Source organism: Pelophylax lessonae (genome assembly GCF_965119305.1).
Source record: "Pelophylax lessonae genome assembly, chromosome: 9".
In the NCBI taxonomy this organism is placed as follows: Eukaryota; Metazoa; Chordata; class Amphibia; order Anura; family Ranidae; genus Pelophylax; species Pelophylax lessonae.
Genome location: NC_138776.1, coordinates 170,503,431 through 170,525,580, shown reverse-complemented (window position 1 = coordinate 170,525,580; position 22,150 = coordinate 170,503,431). Strand labels below are relative to the sequence as shown.

Genomic DNA, 22,150 nt, shown 5'->3' with positions numbered 1-22,150 from the left:
GAAGCTTCTGTAAAACATGTCACTTTAGATAAACGAAAAAAACTGAGATGTTGCACCTTGTACAACATTAGCCTGCAGTGATAACACTTATTAGTAACCAAGATAGCCCAAACTCTTTTCAAATGATCTTGCTTCTTTTCTGAGGTAAGTTATAAAAATGTTTTGCATTCTGCAAGCAAATTCCTTTTTTTTTTCCCCCTAAGTGTTGTATAGGAGCTTTTGGCCTTTTTAGCAGCACAGATAAGTGGTTCAATTGATGGATTTCATAAGTATTATTGCAGTAAGCACAAAGTGCTTGTTTAGTCATACATTGAAATATATGGTTCAAAGCACTTAAAAAAAACAGATATATTTCATGTTTACTCTTAGAAAGGTACCACAATATTTTTTTTAATTTCTTTTTTTTATTCTTCATGCATTCTATATATATTTTTTTAGCTATAAACAGCAAATAGATATTTTAGATATTTTTTACCTGCATATAAAATGTTTATTAAGCACCAAGTGAATTCCTGTTAAATAAATTCTGGTCAGTGTGATGCTTTGGAGTATTTTAGCTCATTGGCAGCGCAAAACACTCCACTTAACGAAGTCAGTTTTAGGGCTTTTTCTGGCCACTTTTATTAAAAAGAAAGTAAAGACTCACAGCAGAATAGTTTCCCTCTCAGGTTTTCTCACCATCAATGTGTCAGAACAAACAGTACTTCACCTCATGGCTCCTCTCTTCTTTATCTCTGCCTAGGCCTCCTGCCTCAGACCTCCAGACCATCAAACACACAGTCCCAGTGCTCGTGCACTAAACACTGAACCTTCCTCAGCTCTGACTGTTTCTCCTGCAGGTCCCTGCTGCTACATCCTTACAGGCTTGGCCTTTCACTGTCCCAGCATTGACAGTACAGAGCAACGTGCTCCTAACAGCTCACTTACACAGACTGACCCCTTCGGGACGGTGGGGCGCTAACCTCTACTCCCGGCTCTAACATAAGCCCAGTTCATTAGTCTGCCCTGGCTCATTAGTCTGCCTGTTTTCTGCAAAACATGGCCTTAACTGCCAAAATAAACAGTGGCATGGGCTCGCCTTTCTACATCAGTTGGTTGGTATTGTAGAGTGCCCTTTAGCTCACAATGCTCAGATGCCAGTATGAGCCTCTTTACCTCCTTCTCCCACAGCTCCCTGGGTTCTTTGACATGGCTTGAGAATGTAAGTCTACTTTCTGCCTTCAGCCGCTCAGAGGGGTTACACTTGATGAAGTTGAGGTAGCCATGAAATAGATCTGAAGCCAAGTAAAACGTATCAGAAGGGTGCTGCCAGCTGGTCCAAAGTCTAACGGCACACAGCTTCTCTGAGAAACCTAGTTAGCATAGGTATTACAATAATAATTGCTATTAGAATGCTCCAGTTCCAGTAGAGTGCCCCCTTGTGTCCTTGGGTCTGGGATTCCTCCAGCTCTTTTCCTTTAACACCAGAGATCCCTTGAACTTCACGGAGAGTGAAATTAAATTAATGATTCTCAATTAAACATTCTGTTACTATAGAGTCTAAAGAGACTGTGCAAAACCCTAATTGAGCCACAGACATTTCCGTGAACAGTTTGAACAGCTTTCATATTTTTCTGCATGTATGCATGCTCTTTGCCATTCTATTTCTGATTTGCATTATTGATTCTATCTTTGCACATCTGTAGAAAACCGTACGTTATAGAGTACCTATGATATATTAGGTATACTATTGTGCTACACTTTTCTATATTCATGACCTCAAATGCCAGTTTTCATGATCCATATATATCATCCTTTTAACATAATAGACGTGCAGAATGGAAAAATTTGTTTTGTTTCCGGTGGGTTCATTATGTTACTTATTTTGTTTTGTTAAAGCGGAGTTCCACCCTGGAATCTTTTTTTTTAATAAAAATACCCCCAGTCTATCTGTCATTCGGGAATGACACTCGCCCAATGAGAGGTAGACATGGGCGAAGTCACTACCATTTACCTGTCATTTTGCTGTATCCCTGGACAGGAGCAGTCATGTTTGGTGGGTGATGTTTTTTTTTTTTTTTCGTTTGGGTCAGCGTTTTTGTTTTTTTAAATAAAGGACTTGTCAAAAACTGGTGTTGTGTTTTATTAACCCTTTGAGCACTTTTTGGTGAATGAGTAGGGGTACATACATACTCATTCACATAAGAGGGTTGGGATCTGGTGGCCCCCTTGTTTCAAATTCCAATAACCCCCCCCCCCGCCTGCAGATCCACACAACCAACGGGCCACGGTTGTGGGGAAGAGGCCCTTGTCCCCATCAACACGCACCCCATGTTGAGGGCATGTTGATGGTTGGGATACATCCGACTCTCTGAATAGTCAAAAATTTCTCCAAATTTATATTCGAAACCGAAACAAATTGCACATGTCTATAACATAATTTTCTACTGCTTGGTCATGCACTGTTTGGAAGGGGAAGTACGGATACAGTATGCACTTTTTCTGCAGTCTATATATAATAAAGCATTGATTGGCAGCACTAATGATTGAAAGACAGGGGAGGAATTATTCAGTCTCTCCAGTTCCTATTCCAATATATTTGTTGGCTTCCGCTATTCCTTTAGTGTTCCAAGAATGTAATGCTGCCCACTTCTGCCAACAATTCAAGTTCTCTGACTATTCAGGTCCTTTCACACCGGCTTTCCGCCTGGCGTTTTGCTCAGCAGGGATCGATCTGCTGCTCCCTGCTGAGCAGGCGGATGACAGGTCCGTCTCCGCTTACTTTGTCAGATCCCCGCTCTTCTCTATGGGAGATCGAATGAAAATGGACCGCTCGTCTGTTTTCATTCGATCCTTTCCGATCCAAACCTCCAGACATTTGGAAAATAGTATTTCATTCAATGATTTTTATTGAGTTTTCAAAAAAAATTTAACAATGTATAAGAAAAATTGAAATAACAGCTGGAACTGAGAAAAGTATGCGTATGCCTGTCCATAACAGGCATAATGACCAAGAATATACAGAAGTACATAAGGTACAAAGGTATAAACATACAGCTGGGTTGGAAGAAATAACAGTGGACCACTGCAAAAGCACAGCAGCACTTTACATAAGGGAAGGGATCAGGTAAGCATCAGGAATGTTAGTTATACGGTTGGGTAGAATGGAGGCTACAAAAAACATATCAGAAGAGTGAAGCATAATATTTACTGCTGATCCATGGCTGCCAATTGTGGAAAAATCTAACGCTCTGAGAAATGGAATAAGAGTATGCTTTCTCAAAGGAGAAGTGCGTATTGACCAGGCGTATTACCTCTAAGTGGGAAGGGGGGGTCTGGCTGCTTCCAGTGTCTGGCATGACGGTTTTCGCTGCAATTAGAGTATGGGTGCATACTGTTCGCATGTCTGGGGGGAGAAAAATAGTATTTCCATCCATCTGGATTTCACGGACATGATCAGATAGGAAGGCAGCGGGTGTCAGTGGACATGTCACCACTAACATCCTCTGCTCCATAGTGGTGAATGGAGCATCCGATCAGGTCTGCCTGAAAAACTGACAGGCAGACCTGATCGGAAAGCCCGGGTGAAAGGGCCCTTACTGCTCCAACCATTATTGGTATCCTTAAGCTGGCCATACACTGATTGAAATTTGCTTGATTCAGTAGACCCAATTTTGATCAGTGTGTGTCTGTCCCTTCTTAACAGGTGTTAATCGATTGATCAACTTCTGTTGAAAAGACTTGCTGGAAAACTTTTGTCAATCAGTGGCTACAGCTGCTAATCAGGGTATTCTGACTGTGGTGGGTCGCACTTTTAGAATACAATGTCTCAGTGCAGAGATTTTTTTTACATCCACCACCAGTTTTTGTGTGACTGAAATACTGTTAGCCTTTTTTTATTTTCCAAATCTACTTGATTTACAAAGATAAAAATGAGAAAGCTATTTAAATCCTATATTTGACTACTTTCAATCATCTCTTAAATAAGCAAATTGCATTCTGCAAAAATCTTGGTAGTTCTAGTGTATTATTTATGTTTTTATTGCTACCATTACTATATCTCCTGGTGGCCATTGTCTCCAGTACTGAAAGTGGAAATCCATAATTTTGAAATTGTCACAATGAACAGGAGATGTGAAGCAGTGTGATAAAATATTCAAACTCCGTATTCCTTATTTTTCTGTTTAAAGTGTGTAAGTATAAAAATATTTTAGTCCTGAACATACAAAAAAAAATATCTTATTGTTGAGATTCTTTTAATATAGAACTTGCTGAGCAATCCTGCAAGGCTTACGAGTTAATAACTTCAGAGAAATGTGCTGTATACTTTGCATTGTTCTAATAATATAAGCTCATATGGTCTTTGCATTCCAAAATTACCAAAGTTTAATTGGGGTCAACATCTAGAACTCCCCTCTTGCATTAATAATGCATATTTTTACATGTTTATTTTGTCTATCACTTTTTTTAATATAAAAAGTGTTTTAAATGTGCATATAATTTGCAGGTGTCCAATCTGTATCTGTATGACAGTGTGCTGATGTTAGCCAATGCATTCCATAGAAAACTAGAAGACAGGAAGTGGCACAGTATGGCAAGTTTGAATTGCATGAGAAAATCAACTAAACCTTGGAATGGAGGAAAGTCCATGCTAGATACAATAAAAAAGGTAAGGTTTTCCACATGTTTACTTTAATCTGAACCTGGTAACAAAAACATGATTTTTTTCAGGTACAGTTGGATCCAAAGACTAATGCTGGCCATACACTATACGAAAAATCATTCAAATTAATTTTTGAATAAAAAGAACACTCGGCCATGAGAGCAAACGATGATGCCATCATGTATTGACCGATAAATCGTACAATAGACATAAATGAATCTGTTTTGTTTTCTCACATATACCTAGTGCAAACAGTTTGGATGAGTAACACATTAACCTTTGATTTTATCGTTTGTTTGGCAGAAAATTTCCAAACTTGTCCTTCGTTCAAAAATGTCACTTCCTATTACCAATTCATGCCCATTAACTGGCCGAAAAAGGAAAGAACTGTATTGATGACAGAATTTCGGCCGATTTTTCGTACAGTGTATGGCCAGCATTACTCCTCTTCCTCCCATGTGGACAGCAAGGGGGTTGAAGATTGACCCACTGTGGAACAATTGGAAATTAGGAAGCCTTTGTAGCCTCTGAGTTGAGACTTGGTTTTTAAACAAGGCTGCTTCCACTCACTGAGCAAAAGAATGGTTTAACAAAACTGTGACATAAGGGGGTGATCCTTTTTTCAACTCAGTGATTCTGTTTTTTTCTTTTTTTTATATTTTTTTCTGACATGTGGGTGTTATATCTTAAAAACTGTGTCTGTCTTCATTCTAGGTTGCAAAGCAACAAAATGTGATTATTTTAAAGGGGGGTTATTCTTTACTATACCCACACTGTATAGCTTATATGCTAGCAGTGTGCCATGAGCTGATATGCTTTGTCATGATCACATCTGTTTCCATATTACATGGACAAAAAATATATCCAGCAAACCAAGGAGTAGTGTCATGTATAGATGGGAAATGGTCATCTCTTCACCCACCTGCTGCTGCACTCCCCCCCCCCCCTCCTACTAGCCCACACCAGAACACAGTACTGGATTTCGGCCAGATATATTGTTTGGTGTTGAGGCCAAATTATTCAACTTTAGTCTCATCTGACCACCTTAAACGCACCTTGAAGATTCTGAAGCCACATGGAAGAAGGTAAAATGGTGAAGATATCAGCGCTGCTCTAGTGACCAAATAAATATATATATATATGAAGTGCAAATACATGAAACAACTGAAAAAAAGTATTTTGGATTTGGTCAGATAAAGTCCTTATGTATAAAGTGCTTGTGCTCTTAAACAGCTGAAACTAGATGATCTTTGTAAAAGTGCTCATGCTTGAATACTTAATAGTGCAGACCACTCCGTGCTCCCCTCTTGTGTCCCCACTCACCAAACAATGGGGAGATCAAATGTATATTTAGAGACTTTGCTTTGCCACTTAGTGGATGCTGAAACAAAAAATTCTCCCAGGTTCTCCCAGTGGACTCAGACAGTGGGGAATGGCTTTATCTCCTGTGATTCCTGGACTCTCCGGTACCCAAATATAATCAAAGAAGAGCCTCCATAGCATAAAACCGTTTATTAAGGATAAAAAGCAAAAGTAATACACTTACATTTGATGATAGTGATGTGCTTAGCCGTATAGTGGGAGAGCAGCGTCTCAGCGAGCGGTTCACTACTATACCATAAATGACGTTGTTGCGTTCCATTGACCAGAAATTATATCTGGAACTAGATTCCTGCTTGACGCGTTTTGCCCCTCCTACTGGGCATCACCTAAAGCATGGAAGAAAGTGTAATGTCAGATGAGACAAAAATTGAATTATTTGGCCTCAACACCAAACTAGCCTTAATTGTTGTACCAATAATGGATGAGGCCAAGGAAAATACAGCAGACCAAAAATTGTTGATGAATGGGCATTGCCACCAAACCTGTGAAATCTATCCTATGGATCCATAGTGTCTCCAACATAATGGTGATTGACTAGGGAAGTTGGTGGGTAATCTGTCAAGCATGAAATACCATTTATAAGGGAGTTTTTGGGATGCTTCCAAATGAGAAATACATCTGGATCATTTAAACGGTAGTTGAGTAGAAAAGTACCATTGAACTGGAGTAGCTGCGAATTAGAAAGTATGTTTCCAGTAATCCATAGATGTGTTTTTTACTGAGAGAAGGGATGAGAGAAGAGACCATAAATAGATGATACGCCCTGTGAAATGAAGAGATGGTGGTGTGTTCATGAGTTTCAAGAGATCTTCTGGCAGGGAAAAGTCGCTAGTCACCAGCAAGCAGTGCAGGGAATGTCATACATGAAGATATTTGTAGAATGATTTTATTGAGTAGGTAGCACAAAACTCTTAAAAGGATTGCAGATAAGAGTGTGAATATAAATGTGCTAAAGCGTTATTTCCATCTATGTCCCAGTCCATCAAGGCAATATCAGTTTGAGCTGTTTGTAAGACTGTGGTGATAAATGTTGTAATGCTGCTTGAGAGAGTCATTGAGATATACCCATAATGGAGTTCCATACTTTTCATGCAGCTGTAATAGTTTCTAAAATGTATTTATGTGAAGATCTTTGGATCCGTACTACTCTGAGGAGAAGTTTAAGATCAAAATGTAAGGCAGTAGTATTGTTTTTAAGGAATTTGCAGTGCTGGTTTCCACTATGCTCTAAGTTGAGATAAGATCATAGGCTTATAGCAATGTGTGATATTAGGCACACCTATTCCTGCATATTTTGCAGGTGGGTGAAGTGTGGTAGTATTTATCCTAAGCTTTCTGGAGTTCCAGATAAAGGATTGGATAATACTCTGTAATTTTGTAAGTTGAGTTGGAAGGAATGGGAGAGGTAATGTTCAAAATATATATAGTATATGTGGTAGTATAAACATTTTGCCAAGCGATATACGGCCTGCCCAAGAAGTGGATCCAGAACAAGGATTTACACAGAGAGAAATTAACTTTGTAATGAGTGTGGAGTAGTTTAGATAAAGAATTCTAGAACTATGGCAAGTAAGTTGCACACCTAAGTACTGCAAGGAGGAGAGTGGAATCCATGAGAAAGGAGAGATGCATGAGACCTTGGATTTATTAGGGGCATCTAGATAACCTATGGGATTTAGAGTGGTTAGGTTTGTATAAGGTGATCAATCCAAAACGATCTAATCAGTTGCACAAAGGCGATAAAAATTGTATTGACTGGGTCAGTAAGGAAAAGGAGGACATTGTCTGCATATAAGCCAATTTTGTGTTGGACAGAACCTACAGTTAGACCAGAAATTAGGGGTCGGGATCTTACATGTTCCGCGAGGGGTTATATGATCAATGAGAAAATTATTGTGTAAAGGGGCAGCCCTGCCTGGTACAATTGGTAATAGGGAAGGGGGAAGATAGAAACCCAAAGGTCCATACCCTGGCAATATGTTGAGTGTAAAGTGTATGAATAGTTGAGAGTATACATCCAGAGAAGCCAAAAATAGATAGGGCGGCATTCATATAGAGCCAATGCAATCAATCAAATGCCTTCTCAGCAGCAAGTGAAATAAGCAGAGATAGTATTTTTTGTTTAGTGTTCCACCCATTGTATCAGTTGAAAAATTGTCTGGTACCATCAGAAGTGTGTCTGCCAAACACAAAACCAACTTGATCTGGGTGAATTAGCATGGGGGTCAATTTAGCAAGACCATTAGCTATTAGTTTAGCATATCATTTGGTAATCATATTTTATAGGGAGATAGGGCAGAAGTGGGCGAGAGAGTCTGTCCATATTATTGGTTAAGTAATAGTAACTATTATGGATTCTAAAAACTCAGTAGGGCAAGATCCAAGAGGTGGTAAGGTGAGTTACTAGATGAGGTGTGAATGTCTTATAATACAAAACCGCGAGGGCCTGGAGATTTTTATAAGGGTAAGGATGTGAAAGCTTTACATACTTCTTCAGAGAATGGGGAGGAAACGTCTTGAAGTTGTTCAGAAGTTAGGGTAGGGAGCTGAATAGAGTCTAAAAGGGTTTTTTAAGCTATGGGATCAGGAGGTGGAGTAATAGTAGAATCCTTCAAGTTGTAAAGGGCAGTAATTGCGGAACTGCTCTGCAATATCAGAAGGAATAAAAAATGTAATGCCTAATTGGTCAAAGAGAAATTAAATTTTTGATGCAGCTTGTTCCCTAAAGTGTAGGAGTTAAGGCGGAGTCGTTTAGTGTAAAAGCTGTGCGACTTTTAGAATAGGGAGCTGGGTTGATTATGAGGATCTGTGCTCTGATCTATAAGAAGGTGGTCAAAACAAGTTTTATTGCGAGCTTCAAGATCACAAATTTGGGTAGTGATTTGCGACACCTGTCGCCGGGTGCATCGTTTTTTTCTCCTGGGCTGAGATTTTATTAAGGAGGCCTCTGCTGAAGGCCTTATTGACATTCCATAAGGAAGTTGGGTCTAAAACTGAATTAATGTTGGTCTGAAAGAAGTAAGCTATTTCCATAGCGATCTGCTGCTTATAGGTTGGATTAGTGAGGATCGAGGAGTTGAGCCTCTGGGGTGAAGGTGAGCAGGAAGAGTTTTTATTAGCAGGGTATTGGAGATAGGTGGGTGGTCAGACCATGTTATAAATCCAATATTGGCAGAAGTAACTCTTTGTAAAGTAAATTTATTGATAAGGAAAAAGTCAATTCTAGAGAAAACTTAATGAATAGAAGAATAAAAAGTGTAGTCTCTTTCATCACCATGGATATAACACCAATCATTATATAAGTCTTCATTAGAAAGATGGGAGATAAAGTTGAGGTGGGTTTGCACCTTAACTAGGGTTAGTGGAGTCTTCAGAGGGGTTTGATGTAGCAATAAAGTCACCACATATAACTAAAGACTGAGATGTGTAATGCTCTAATCTAGACAGCAGGCATTGATAGAATTTTTTTTGGAAAGTTTTGAGAGCATTTACATTTACCATAGTAATGGGACATTTTTTTATTGATGCAGAAAGGAGAAGGAGGCGGCCATGAGGGTCCTCTCTTTTTAGCTTCTGTATTAGAAAAAAAAGATATAGGAGAATTTTAGATGGAGCTTTAGAAGCAGCAAAGTGAGTCTCCTGGGTGAAAATTATATAACAATTAGAAGGCCTCTTTCCACCATAGGGACCTCTTAAAAGGGCTATTAGGTCCTTTGATATTAAGGGACAGTATTTTGATCGACATGAAAAAATGAAGATGCATGATTTGCTTGCATACCAGGCAACAAAAGAGACTAGGTAAAAAAAATGAAAAAGTATTTTACCACAGTGTCTACGATTTATTAAAGTCACAGTAACGGGTGTCATACCATGCTATGGAGGAGTGAAAGATTCCTAAGTAGTGAAAAAAAAAAAAAAAAAGCATTGAAAACAAAAAAACATTTGAGTATGTGCATAGCACAATATGTCTCTGGGGAGGAGACATAACCTTGTTACAACAGTCAGTAACCTCCCTGGCGGTATGATTCTTTTGGATATTAGGTGCTGAAAGCGGTACCATTATTTTGCATGCATTTCTTGTGAATGAGCAGCCCAAACCAACTGTATACATTATATGTGTGTGTGTGTGTGTATATATATATATATATATATATATATATATATATATATATATATATATATATATATATATATATATATATATATTGTACTTTTTGTGTGTGTGTGTGTGTGTGTGTATATATATACATATATATATATATATATATATATATATACTGTACTTTTTATGTAAATATATATATATATATATATATTTATATATATATATTTACATAAAAAGTACTGCAGGAAAGGGCACTGGGGGCAAACTAATGTGATTTTTATTTTATTTTGAATGGTATCAGTGTATTTGGTGTGTTTTTACATTTGAATTTGCTGCCGGTTCCACCCCCCTGCGAACGTCACGTCGCAGGAGACAGAAGCCGGGGCACGGAGACGATCGGGAGGAAGAACCGCCGCTAGACACCGCCGAACACATCGCTGGATCCCGGTGACAAGGTAAGAAACCTCTTTTACAGGATCCAGCGATGCTTCTGGCGGTACCCCGAGTGTGGCTCGGAGTTACCGCTTTTGGCTCTGAAATTTAACCCCAAGCCACGCTCGGGAATACCGCTAGGAAGGTTAAAATAACCAATACATTTAGCAACCAGCTTTACACAGAGGAACACTGAAGCATAAGTGGCAAAGGCCACACATGGAATAACGGAGGTTGGGATGTGAGATCACCGTGTTATTAACACTGTGCCAGTTCCAGCAACATGTTTTGGTGGGTCACGGTGAGAAGATCTGCCATCCAGAGAAGAGGCCAGGCCCCAGTTACGTAGCTGTCTTGCACCTTGCTTTATATGAGGGATTGTGTTTTTGCCCTAGGAGGTCCCCGTGAGCTATGTAGAAAACCCTCATTAAATGTTGTGTTCCTGTCGTATTTTGGTGGTAGGAGCAAACTATCTCTGCTACTGCCCAGTAGCAGCAGATATGTCTGAGAGAATGGACAGGTGGGTATACGGTTCCAGGAAAGGAAGGAAGATTCTTAGCTGTCAAGAGAATGTGATCTTTAGTTTGAAAAATAATGTATGCGAGCAAGCACATTACACGGTTTATCTGCTGGAATGTGAGGAGTCTGTTGGTCTGTTCAATGATAATATAATGGACAGACAGGATCAATACTTGAAAAGATTGTTGCAAGTATGGTGTCAATCTTGGGGGGGGTTTCAACTCCATTATACCCCGGATTTCAAGTTTGTTCCAGTGGGAACTGTGAAATCAGCATGTATGCGCTGTTTGTCACTAACATGGTCTTGGTGATCATCTACCAATTTGTTGTATGCACCTGTGAATTCAGTGAGTTGTCGTTCCACTCTGTCAGTGCGATCCCCTAAATCATTAAACCTGAGCTTAAATGTGAGAGATGGATTTGTAAAAGCCTCTCTGTTATCCCCTGTGAAGAGACAGTAGCATTATCAGAACCAAGGAGATCAGCCAGGGATTCAAAAGTGTCTACATCTTCATCAACATCAGCAGTATGAAAGCTTAATGACTTTTTCCTTACCATAGCAGCATGGCTTGGTGAGGTGAAGGGAGAGGAGGCAGCACACTTATTCCTTTTCTTGGCACCCGACCCCTGAGGGCTGAAGCAGTCCATGGAGCAGTGAAGGTTGAGGTCTGAGCAAGCTAGAAATAGTGTAGGCGCCACTCTCTGCCAAGGTTCAGTGCTACCTTGGGACCCATGAGGCAGAGAGCTGCAAAAAAAGTAAAAAAAAGCTGGCGGGGCATGTTCTCCAGTCTGTCAGGCAGACACTGTGGCTGCTAGTACTTTACCTAAGAAGTCCTCCCTGGCAGCGGGGAGAGAGGATCAAGTGGTCATTCAGGATTGCGGCCAGGCTCCACCCCAATTGTTTTAGGTTTAAAGCCCTGTTTTTATAAATGGTGTTACAGCTTGTACATGTATGTATGTATGTATGTATGTATGTATAATTGAAATTCATCAAAAAACTCTAGGTCTTCCTGACTTAAATTTCAGTAGTGCAGGAATGGTGGTAACCTCTTACCATTCATACAATAGGATCAATTGAATCACTGCGGGTGCTGATGTACCACAATGAAAATATAATAAACCAAACAATTATAAATATGAACTTCACAGACAAGTAAATGCATAAGATGAATGCATAAATAAAATAAAATAGAATCAATAAGAGTCCATCAAAAGTCTATTAAACTTGAATTACATGGAGCAGGAGGAAACTGTTCATCCATAAAGGATCACTAGTGTAGGTTTATAGGGAACCCCCTTGCTTGCCACCACCAATGTGCCGGGAGTAATATAGCTGCATTTAAGTTTACCAGAAAGAGATGACTCCCCACTTTCATGGAACAGGCACATATAGCATGTGATACAATAATGGTTCCTCCAATCCAGATCCCCTGATATACTACCGACAACTCCTCTCAACCAGTGTATATGGATGACAAAAACAGAAAGCCTCCAATAGGGTGATAACGTTTCAAACATAAAATGTATTCATAAAACTTCAAATATCACACTCACTTTTCGGAGATTGCTTTGCACATGAAAGAAATATATAAATCTCCAAGAATGGGGCTCAGGAGACACCGGTAACCGCCTATGGTTCCACGCTGGGTAGATCAGTCAGTCGGGGCTCCTCTCCCTTGTTGCTAGTAAACAATGTGGATGCCGTGGGGCTTGGCTATACGGCGTCCACATTGTTTACTCTGCAGTAGTTTAGTAGTGATTTAAAATGATTGCAGTGAGGGAGTGCCCTACTGCAGCTGTAGTCCACTGACTCCAGTCCAATTCAGTGTGTAGCTGTTGTGTTGCCTAGCTTTTTTTCTAGCAGTTTTGCAGTGACTGCAGTAGGTGCAGTGAGTGCCATACTGCAGAGGTAGTCCACTGACTCCAGCCCAATCCACTGTGTAGCTGTTGTGTTGCCTAGCTTTTTTTCTAGCAGTTTTGCACTGACAGCAGTAGTTGCAGTGAGTGCCCTACTGCAGAGGTAGTCCACTGACTCCAGTCCAATCCACTGTCTAGCTGTTGTCTAACTTTTTTTCTAGCAGTTTTGCACTGACTGAACTGCAGTAGTGATTTAAAAATATTGCAGCGAGTGAGTGCACTACTGCAGCAGTTTATTACGCATTAATGCACAATCAGAATGATGTGAAACGAAATGTCCCTGCAGTTGAAGTTTTCCTATCAGTTCTCATGCAGTTAAGGTGTGAAGAACGAGTCCTTAATTCCAAAATTGTTAATAAATAAAGTTTTACATGATAAGTAACAGATTTGTTTTGAAATTTGGGTTTGTTTTGCAAAATTTTAAATGTACAAAAATATCCGCCAATATCGGTCAATACCGATATGTGATGGCCAAAATATTGGTATCAGTATACGCAAACCAAAATCGGTCGATCACTAATATACTAATAAATACAATAAAACTGTTATATTGCAGCCATTTGCTAAAATCATTTAGGTTCATTTTTCTTCCTCATGAATGTTCACATAGCACCCCATACTGACAGAAAAACACAGAACTGTTGACATTGTTGCAGATTTATTAAAAAAGAAAAACTGAAATATCACATGGTCCTAAGTATTCAGACCCTTTGCTCAGTATTTAGTAGAAGCCCCCTTTTGATCTAATACAGCCAGGAGTCTTTTTGGGAAAGATGCAACAAGTCTTTCACACCTGGATTTGGGGATCCTCTGCCATTCCTCCTTGCAGATCCTCTCCAGTTCTGTCAGGTTGGATGGTAAACATTGGTGGACAGCCATTTTTAGGTCTCTCCAGAGATGCTCAATTGGGTTTAAGTCAGGGCTCTGGCTGGGCCATTCAAGAACAGTCACGGAGTTGTTGTGAAGCCACTCCTTCGTTATTTTAGCTGTGTGCTTAGGGTCATTGTCTTGTTGGAAGGTAAACCTTCGGCCCAGTGTGAGGTCCAGAGCACTCTGGAGAAGGTTTTTGTCCAGGATATCCCTGTACTTGGCCGCATTCATCTTTCCCTCGATTGCAACCAGTCGTCCTGTCCCTGCAGCTGAAAAACACCCCCACAGCATGATGCTGTCACCACCATGCTTCACTGTTGGGACTGTATTGGACAGGTGATGAGCAGTGCCTGGTTTTCTCCACACATACCGCTTAAAATTAAGGCCAAAAAGTTCTATTTTGGTCTCATCAGACCAGAGAATCTTATTTCTCACCATCTTGGAGTCCTTCAGGTGTTTTTTAGCAAACTCCATGCGGGCTTTCATGTGTCTTACACTGAGGAGAGGCTTCCGTCGGGCCACTCTGCCATAAAGCCCCGACTGGTGGAGGGCTGCAGTGATGGTTGACTTTCTACAACTTTCTCCCATCTCCTGACTGCATCTCTGGAGCTCAGCCACAGTGATCTTTGGGTTCTTCTTTACCTCTCTCACCAAGGCTCTTCTCCCCCGATAGCTCAGTTTGGCCGGACGGCCAGCTCTAGGAAGGGTTCTGGTCATCCCAAACGTCTTCCATTTGAGGATTATGGAGGCCACTGTGCTCTTAGGAACCTTAAGTGCAGCAGAAATCTTTTTGTAACCTTGGCCAGATCTGTGCCTTGCCACAATTCTGTCTCTGAGCTCTTCAGGCAGTTCCTTTGACCTCATGATTCTCATTTGCTCTGACATGCATTGTGATCTGGAAGGTCTTATATAGACAGGTGTGTGGCTTTCCTAATCAAGTCCAATCAGTATAATCAAACACAGCTGGACTCAAATGAAGGTGTAGAACCATCTCAAGAATGATCAGAAGAAATGGAAAGCACCTGAGTTAAATATATGAGTGTCACAGCAAAGGGTCTGAATACTTAGTACCATGTGATATTTCAGTTTTTCTTTTTTAATAAATCTGCAACAATGTCAACAATTCTGTGTTTTTCTGTCAGTATGGGGTGCTATGTGTACATTCATGAGGAAGAAGAATGAACCTAAATGATTTTAGCAAATGGCTGCAATTTAACAAAGAGTGAAAAATTTAAGGGGGTCTGAATACTTTTTGTACCCACTGTATATATAGGGGACTGGCCAGATTTTTTCATCACATATGCATGCACTGTCTCAAGCCTAAGTGCCGGTTCACACTTACGCGCGTGCGGCGATCGCATGTAATATCAGAGCGCACTGCTCCTTCATTACATGCGATCGGATGTGCAGTGCGAATTCAGCCATAAACTTTGTATGGCTAAATTCGCACTGCACCCGCACAAAAGTCGCACATGAGGCATTTTTTCAGCCACATCAGGATCGGATCGCACAGTGGTTCACACTTGTGTGATCCGATACTGTGCGTACTGTCAGATCGCACTGCGATATGCGATTAAACTGGGGGTGTCGTTAACATTTAATTGACACCCCCTGCATATCGCATATGGCAGTGTGAACTGCCAGATGTGCTTTTGCAATGCGGGAACAGGCTGCAAATTCGCAGCCTTCCCGCATGGCACAAGTGTGACCCGGCACTAATAGTACAGCATAATGTATCTATGTCATTGTTTTCTCCCTCGGTCTGGCTTTGCTATAAACAGTCAACATTTTTTAAGGCAAACTGTGCTTAGCTGAACAGTCATTAAAGTATATCTAAACCCCACAACAAAATCTAATATATAGCAGCTTACTAGTTCTTAGTTTTATGGCTGCAGTATTTTTCTTCAGAGTTTTTTTTTCCTTATATGTGCACCTGATGGTTTTATTGGTCACACTTCCTGTCCTAGAGTGACAATGCTCAATTACTCTACTGTATCAGGACAACAGAAACAGCAGAGAACCACAGAACCCCACCCTTTCCTCTTCTCCATAAGACAAAAGAGTGCGGTTCTGTAGTCATCAGAGAAACATTGTAACTAGTAAAGCCTTGTACACACAGTGAGAATATTAGACGATCGATCGTCCATTTGTCTTTTTGCATGCTAGTCTCATATCGAAAATGAAGAGGTTACTCACGAAAAAACCCATGTGTAGTCTTGATTTTTTTTTTCGGACAAAAACTGTACTGATTAAACCAAATCGTATTATTTGGTATTGTACGAGAACATTTTTCCTGTTTGTTCCTTTGGATAATTTCAGGTGAACTGTCTTGATTGGATTTTGAAAGCTGTGTACTAATGATCAGATTATCAGACGATCATTTTGAAAATTAAATTTTTTGTCCGATTTTCTGATTTTATGTACTAGGGTTTACAACCAAAGAGGGCACAGTAAAGTATCAGCTAGTAAAATTTCTAAGATCAACAGGTTCTTTATACTTATCAAGGGGCCCCAATGAGAGAAATTAATTGTTAGGATATAAATATCCTTTAACCTCTTGTCACTCACCATACGCATATACACCGATCAGACATAACATTATGACCACTGACAGGTAAAGGGAATATGTCATTTCAATGGCATTTGAAAAATGGTGGGATATATTAGGCAGCAAATAAACCTGTTGTACATTAAGTTGATGTGGTGAAAGCAGAAAAAAAATGGGCATCACAGTTTGTTGTGTATGTGGTTGTGAAGCCCATGGTGACCCATGTCCACAGCCAAAAACTTCTTCAATGGTCACATGAAAATCAGAACTGGACTACGGAGCAATGAAAGAAGGTTGCCTGGTCTGATTAACCACGTTTTCTTTTACATCATGTGGTTGGCCAGATGCATGCATGTGCATTACTTACCTGGGGAGGAGATAGCACCAGTATGCGGTATAAGTAGGCAAGTCGCCAGAGGCAGTGTGATGCTTTGGGCAATGTTGGGTCCTGCCATTAATGTGGATGTTACTATGGTGTCCATGCCTCAATGGGTCAGGGCTGTTTTGGCAAAAGCCGGCCATACTCAATATTAGGTGATTGGTCATAATGTTTTGGCTGATCGGTGTATGTGGCAGCACAGCAGTGGGCTTTAAGGCTGTTCTGTCACATATAGTTAATGCTCATAGCTGTATGCATACACCATTGTTTTGTGCTGGTAGCACTCACTTGGCACCCCATACACTTTTGCCGCACTGTTACCGACAGCTCGTGGTGACCAGATTACTCCTGGTTAAAATCAGGAGCCAGTATAATGGGATCACTGTGAAAACCAATAACCGCTCAAAGTATTCCAAAAAAGTTGGGACACTCTGTAAAATAAACATAAAAACGGAATGCAATGATTTGCAATTCAAAAACATATTTTATACACAATAGAAAATACAGAACATATCAAATGTTTAAACTGAGAAAATGTAATTTAATTTTCAAATTGACGGCAGCACCACTTCTCCAAAAGTTGGCACGGGGCCTTGTTTACCATGGCGTGGCATTCCTTTTTCTTTTAACAACACTCTGAAAACATCTGGAAAATGAGGAGACCAGTTGCTGGAGTTTTGGGAGAGGAATGTTGTCCTATTTTTGTCTGATATAGAATTTTAACTGCTCAACAGTCCAGGGTCTTCTTTGTCACATTTTTCATTTCTAAGCTAAATGTTTTCAACTACTTCTACTAGCAAGCTATGGTGTTATTATATATGAAGTATGCAGTCTTTAACATTGTACTGCTGAAATATGCGAGGCTTCCCAGGAAAAAGACATCATCTGGACGGGAGCATATGCTGCTCTAAAACCCAATTATATCCTTCAGCTTTGATGGTGCCTTACCAGGTGTGCAAGCTGCCCAATCCATACACACTAATGCACCTCTATACCATCAGAGATGCAGGCTTTTGAGTGCTGATAACAAGCTAGAAGGTCCCTCTCTTTAGTCCTGAGAGAACCACAGAAAATAGCACACACATACAAAATAAGTTACTTTCAAATCTTACAAGGCTATTCAAAAACGCTGATCTTAATCTTAATTAGTAAACATAGGGATTTAGTCACACCATATGGTCATGCCATGCTAAAGCCCACCACTCAGTCAAAGTACCCAATTTTTGGGAGGTCCTACACTATTCATAGAATATAGTGTTTGTGTCAACGGCGCAACATAAAATCAAAATTGATCATAAATCGTCAGTTGTAGCTATAAAGTTCTCACTCCAACGTGAAAAATGACAAGTGCTATATAGTGATAGCCGCACTAATTAATATCAAATATATAAACTTAAAAAAATATATAAAAAGTTCATTAGTGCAAAATAAAAGTGACTGTGATATTTCCTCTGTGATTTCAAAATCCAATTTGGTTCTGTGTGCACTAATCCACACCTCTGTGACAATATCCACCACAGACAAATCTGCTCACTCACCAGAGCTCCTCCAAAATAGGGCTTTATTATCCACTCCTCAAAGGGATATTGGATCCGCTGTAATACTCAATGTATCCTTAATCTCTTAGGACCATCCAGAAATAATATATATTATATTCCTCTCCTCTTCTCTCACGATAATTCATACAATAAAAAAGATGCTATCATTGTGCAATATGTTTATTCCATAAAAGTTACAGGTAAAAAGTTTTAAAATGCTAACTCACATTTCCTTGTGCCCTCCGACCAGCACTAAGTCTATCCTGCAAACCAAATCTGAAAGTTGTCCCGCCGCTCCATTTATTGAGGCCAGCATGCATACCATTTCTCAGCTGTGCTGTTAACAAAAACCAGGGGATCATACGTCACTATGCCTCTACATGTTTCGCATAACAATGCGACATCAGGAAGCTAGTGGTGCCATTTTGCTTGAAGGAATTTATGCCCTTAGTTTGAATGAAATCAACCAATAGGGTCTTGGACCAGATGTGCATACACCGCCATATTGCCTAAATCGGAAGTGTATTAAACCCCTAAATTAAATTACATCTCAGCGGACCGGAAGTTCATGGACTGCCATCTAGACTGGAAATGTGTTATTCGCCATTTTAACTATTCCTTCACCCAATGCTATTTTGACCTTTTCTACATATCCATCTATGCTTTACTATATACGTTAATCCTACTAAAATACTCCTCTTTCTAGACCCTACAATTTTCCAAACAGAATCGAGTAGCTGGATATACCTGTACAAAACAAAAATTCTTCTTCTATAAAACAGATCAAGTAGTATTACCTTTTAGTCAGAGACAGTGTTAAGTATTAATACAATACTACAAAATGTTAAAAAAAAACACAAAAAAACATATTAAAATTAATAGTCATTCAAGAAACAATTTCTATCAAGTTCTATATTCAATCCATGGGGTTTTAAAGTGTTTACCCTATAAATCCAGTATGTTTCATTACCTGGAACGTCTCTCCTAAGATTTGAATTCCTCCAATTTCTATCTATTTTATCTATTGCGTAAAATCTCAAAGTACTGGGGTCCTTATTATTTTTAAGCCTGAAGTGGTTAGATACACTATGGTATCTAAACTCTTTCATTATGTTGTTGTGGTATGTTCACCTAATTTCACTGATAACTATCTGGTTGTTCTCCCTACATACTGGAGTCCACAACTGCACTCCAGCACATAGGTAACATGGGTGCTATTGCAGGTGATGAGTTTTTTATATGATATTCTTGCCCAGTATGTTTGGATTGGAAAATATTGATCTTTCTGTTACCGCTCATGGTGGTTCAGCAAGGTTTGCACTTGCCATACCTAAAAAATCCTTTTTCATCAAAGAAAGTGATTATTTTACTAGGAGGGTCTGGTCTGGTTTTAACACTACTATCTATAATCATATCTGCTTGTCTATGAATAAATTTAGGCTTATTAGTTAGTATTTTATTAAGATGTGGATCTATATATATGACCAGCCAATAATTTCTTATAGTTTTTTCCAGTTCCCTGTTTTTCATATTAAACCCTGTCACGAAAGCCACGTCATTGATTTCTCTAGACTTTTTTAGTTTATCCATCAACATGGACTCTCTACTTAAATCCTCCACTTTTTTTCTTGTGTGTTCCAACATATCCCTCTTATAACCTTTATTAACAAATCTCTCTATCAATATATTTGTTTGGGCCCAATAATCCTCTATTTGGTCGCAACTCCACCGTATCCAGATGAATTGCCCCTTCGGTATGGCTCTTTTCCATTGTGGATGATGACAGCTGTTATATGGAATATACCCATTTCTATCCGTGTCCTTGAAATATGTGCAGGTATTTAACCACTTACTGACCGCCTGCCGTCCATTTATGTTGGTACTTTGATGCTAAATAGCTGCCATAACCCCGGTATTTTTCGAAACGGTGGGCGGTCCTCTTTCAGATAAGGGTGGTCCCAGGTGCGGATTCGCCACGGGATCACCCTTACGGTGAAGTGGAAGAGGTGCCCCCCCTCCAGCCGCGTCCTGGTCGTTTTCCCTACTTATCGGACCCGCCGGCAGTGGGGAAACCGATCCGGTCGGCGCTCCTCACAGACAGGATTGGAGCGACGTCAAACGTCATCTGAACATGATCCAATAATGTGGCCATCTTCTCTGGGCCAAAACTAATTTAAATGGCCTGTTTCATCTGCTACTGTAGTTACGTTGCCTAAACCTGGGAAGGAACCTACAGTACCACAGCATTTTAGAATGATATCTTTATTAAATGTGGATATTAACCACTTCTGGACCGGAAGATTTTCCCCCTTAATGACCAGGCCATATTTTGCGATTCGACACTGTGTTTCTTCAACAGACAATTGCGCGGTCGTGCGATGCTGTACCCAAATAAAATTGATGTCCTTTTTTCCCACAAATAGAGCTTTCTTTTGGTGGTATTTGATCACCTCTGCCATTTTTATTTTTTGCGCTATAAACAGAAAAATAGTGACAATTCTGAAAAGAAAACAATATGTTTCAATTTCTGCTATATAACATTCCCAAAAAAAAATTTTAAAATCCAAATTTTTTAACATTTTAGGCAAATTTGTTTTCTGCTGCGTATTTTTGGTAAAAATAAATCACAATAAGCGTATTTGGATTGGTTTGCGCAAAAGTTATTGCATCAACTAACTACGGGAGAGATGAATGTTTTTTTTTTTACTAGTAATGGAGGCGATCTGCGATTTTTAGCGGGACTGCAACATTGCAGACAGGTGATCCCTTGTAAACATCCCTTGTTATAGAAATAAGCATGACAGGACCTCTTTATTGTGCGATCTGGGGTCAAAAAGACCTCACACGTTTGTTTGTAGATACACAAATTTTGAGGACCTTAATTTTCTTCAAAAAATGTTACCTTGTCAGGCAAAAACAAGATGCAGTTGACAAAAGAAAAACCCAGAAAGGAGGCCCAGGATAGGGCGCTAAGGGGAAAAAGGACCCACCACGGTGTAAATTGCTAATCACTAATCTTTAATGAAAAAAGTCTATACACATATAAACAGGATAAATACCCAGACACCTATAAAAAACGCACAGACAACATTGATGGAGGTGCCTAGATGGGGTCAAGCGTGGCAGAGGCATCAATCCAATGGATTCAAGGGTCCTTTAAGATCTGAGACTGGCATTTGACCTTGGCCGGAACTAGCTGGAGCAGCCGGTGGAACGCAACGTGGAATGAAAAGGCTGGTGCACTTCTGATATCAACGCGTTTCGCATACGTCACGTACCTTCTTCACTATTTCTGGACTGCTACACCTGCTGAGCTGGTTTCACAATCATGTGGACTTCTCCTACTGTGTGATGGATAGATCTTTCACATTTTATTTATTCTTATTCTTAGATTGAAGGTAGTACATTGGTGACATGCACTGTGGAATAATTGAGGGTCTGTATGAATGCTTTGTTTGTATCAATGTTGTCTGTGTGTTTTTTTATAGGTGTTTGGGTATTTATCCTGTTTATATGTTTATAGACTTTTTTATTACAGATTAGTGATTTGCAATTAACACTGTGGTGGGTCCTCTGTTACAACTTCTTCCCCTTAGCTCCTCATCCTGGGCCTCCTTTGGGGGGTTTTCTTTTGTCAAAAGTGTCTGTTCTAGTTGTAGAGGCACCCCATTCTATTTAGGTTAAAAAAGGTGATATTGCAGTCCCTACACTGTTATATTAGATAGATAGTTAAGGCCACTGTGTGTTTTTCACATTTTTCTGATAAAAACAAAATGCAACAAGGAAAGCCCTATGGTAGAGTAAAAGGATCCATTTA

General features: G+C 39.8%; 1 protein-coding gene across 3 annotated transcripts in view; it reads left to right on the top strand.

Moving 5' to 3' along the window:
- GRID1 (glutamate ionotropic receptor delta type subunit 1) overlaps positions 1 to 22,150 on the top strand; it is a 1,530,549-nt gene that overhangs the window by 1,147,690 nt on the left and 360,709 nt on the right. For all 3 annotated transcript variants that reach the window (XM_082268262.1, XM_082268263.1, XM_082268264.1), the window contains exon 7: positions 4,487 to 4,648. In XM_082268262.1, the coding sequence (XP_082124388.1) occupies positions 4,487 to 4,648 (162 nt within the window). The remainder of the gene's footprint in view (positions 1 to 4,486; positions 4,649 to 22,150) is intronic.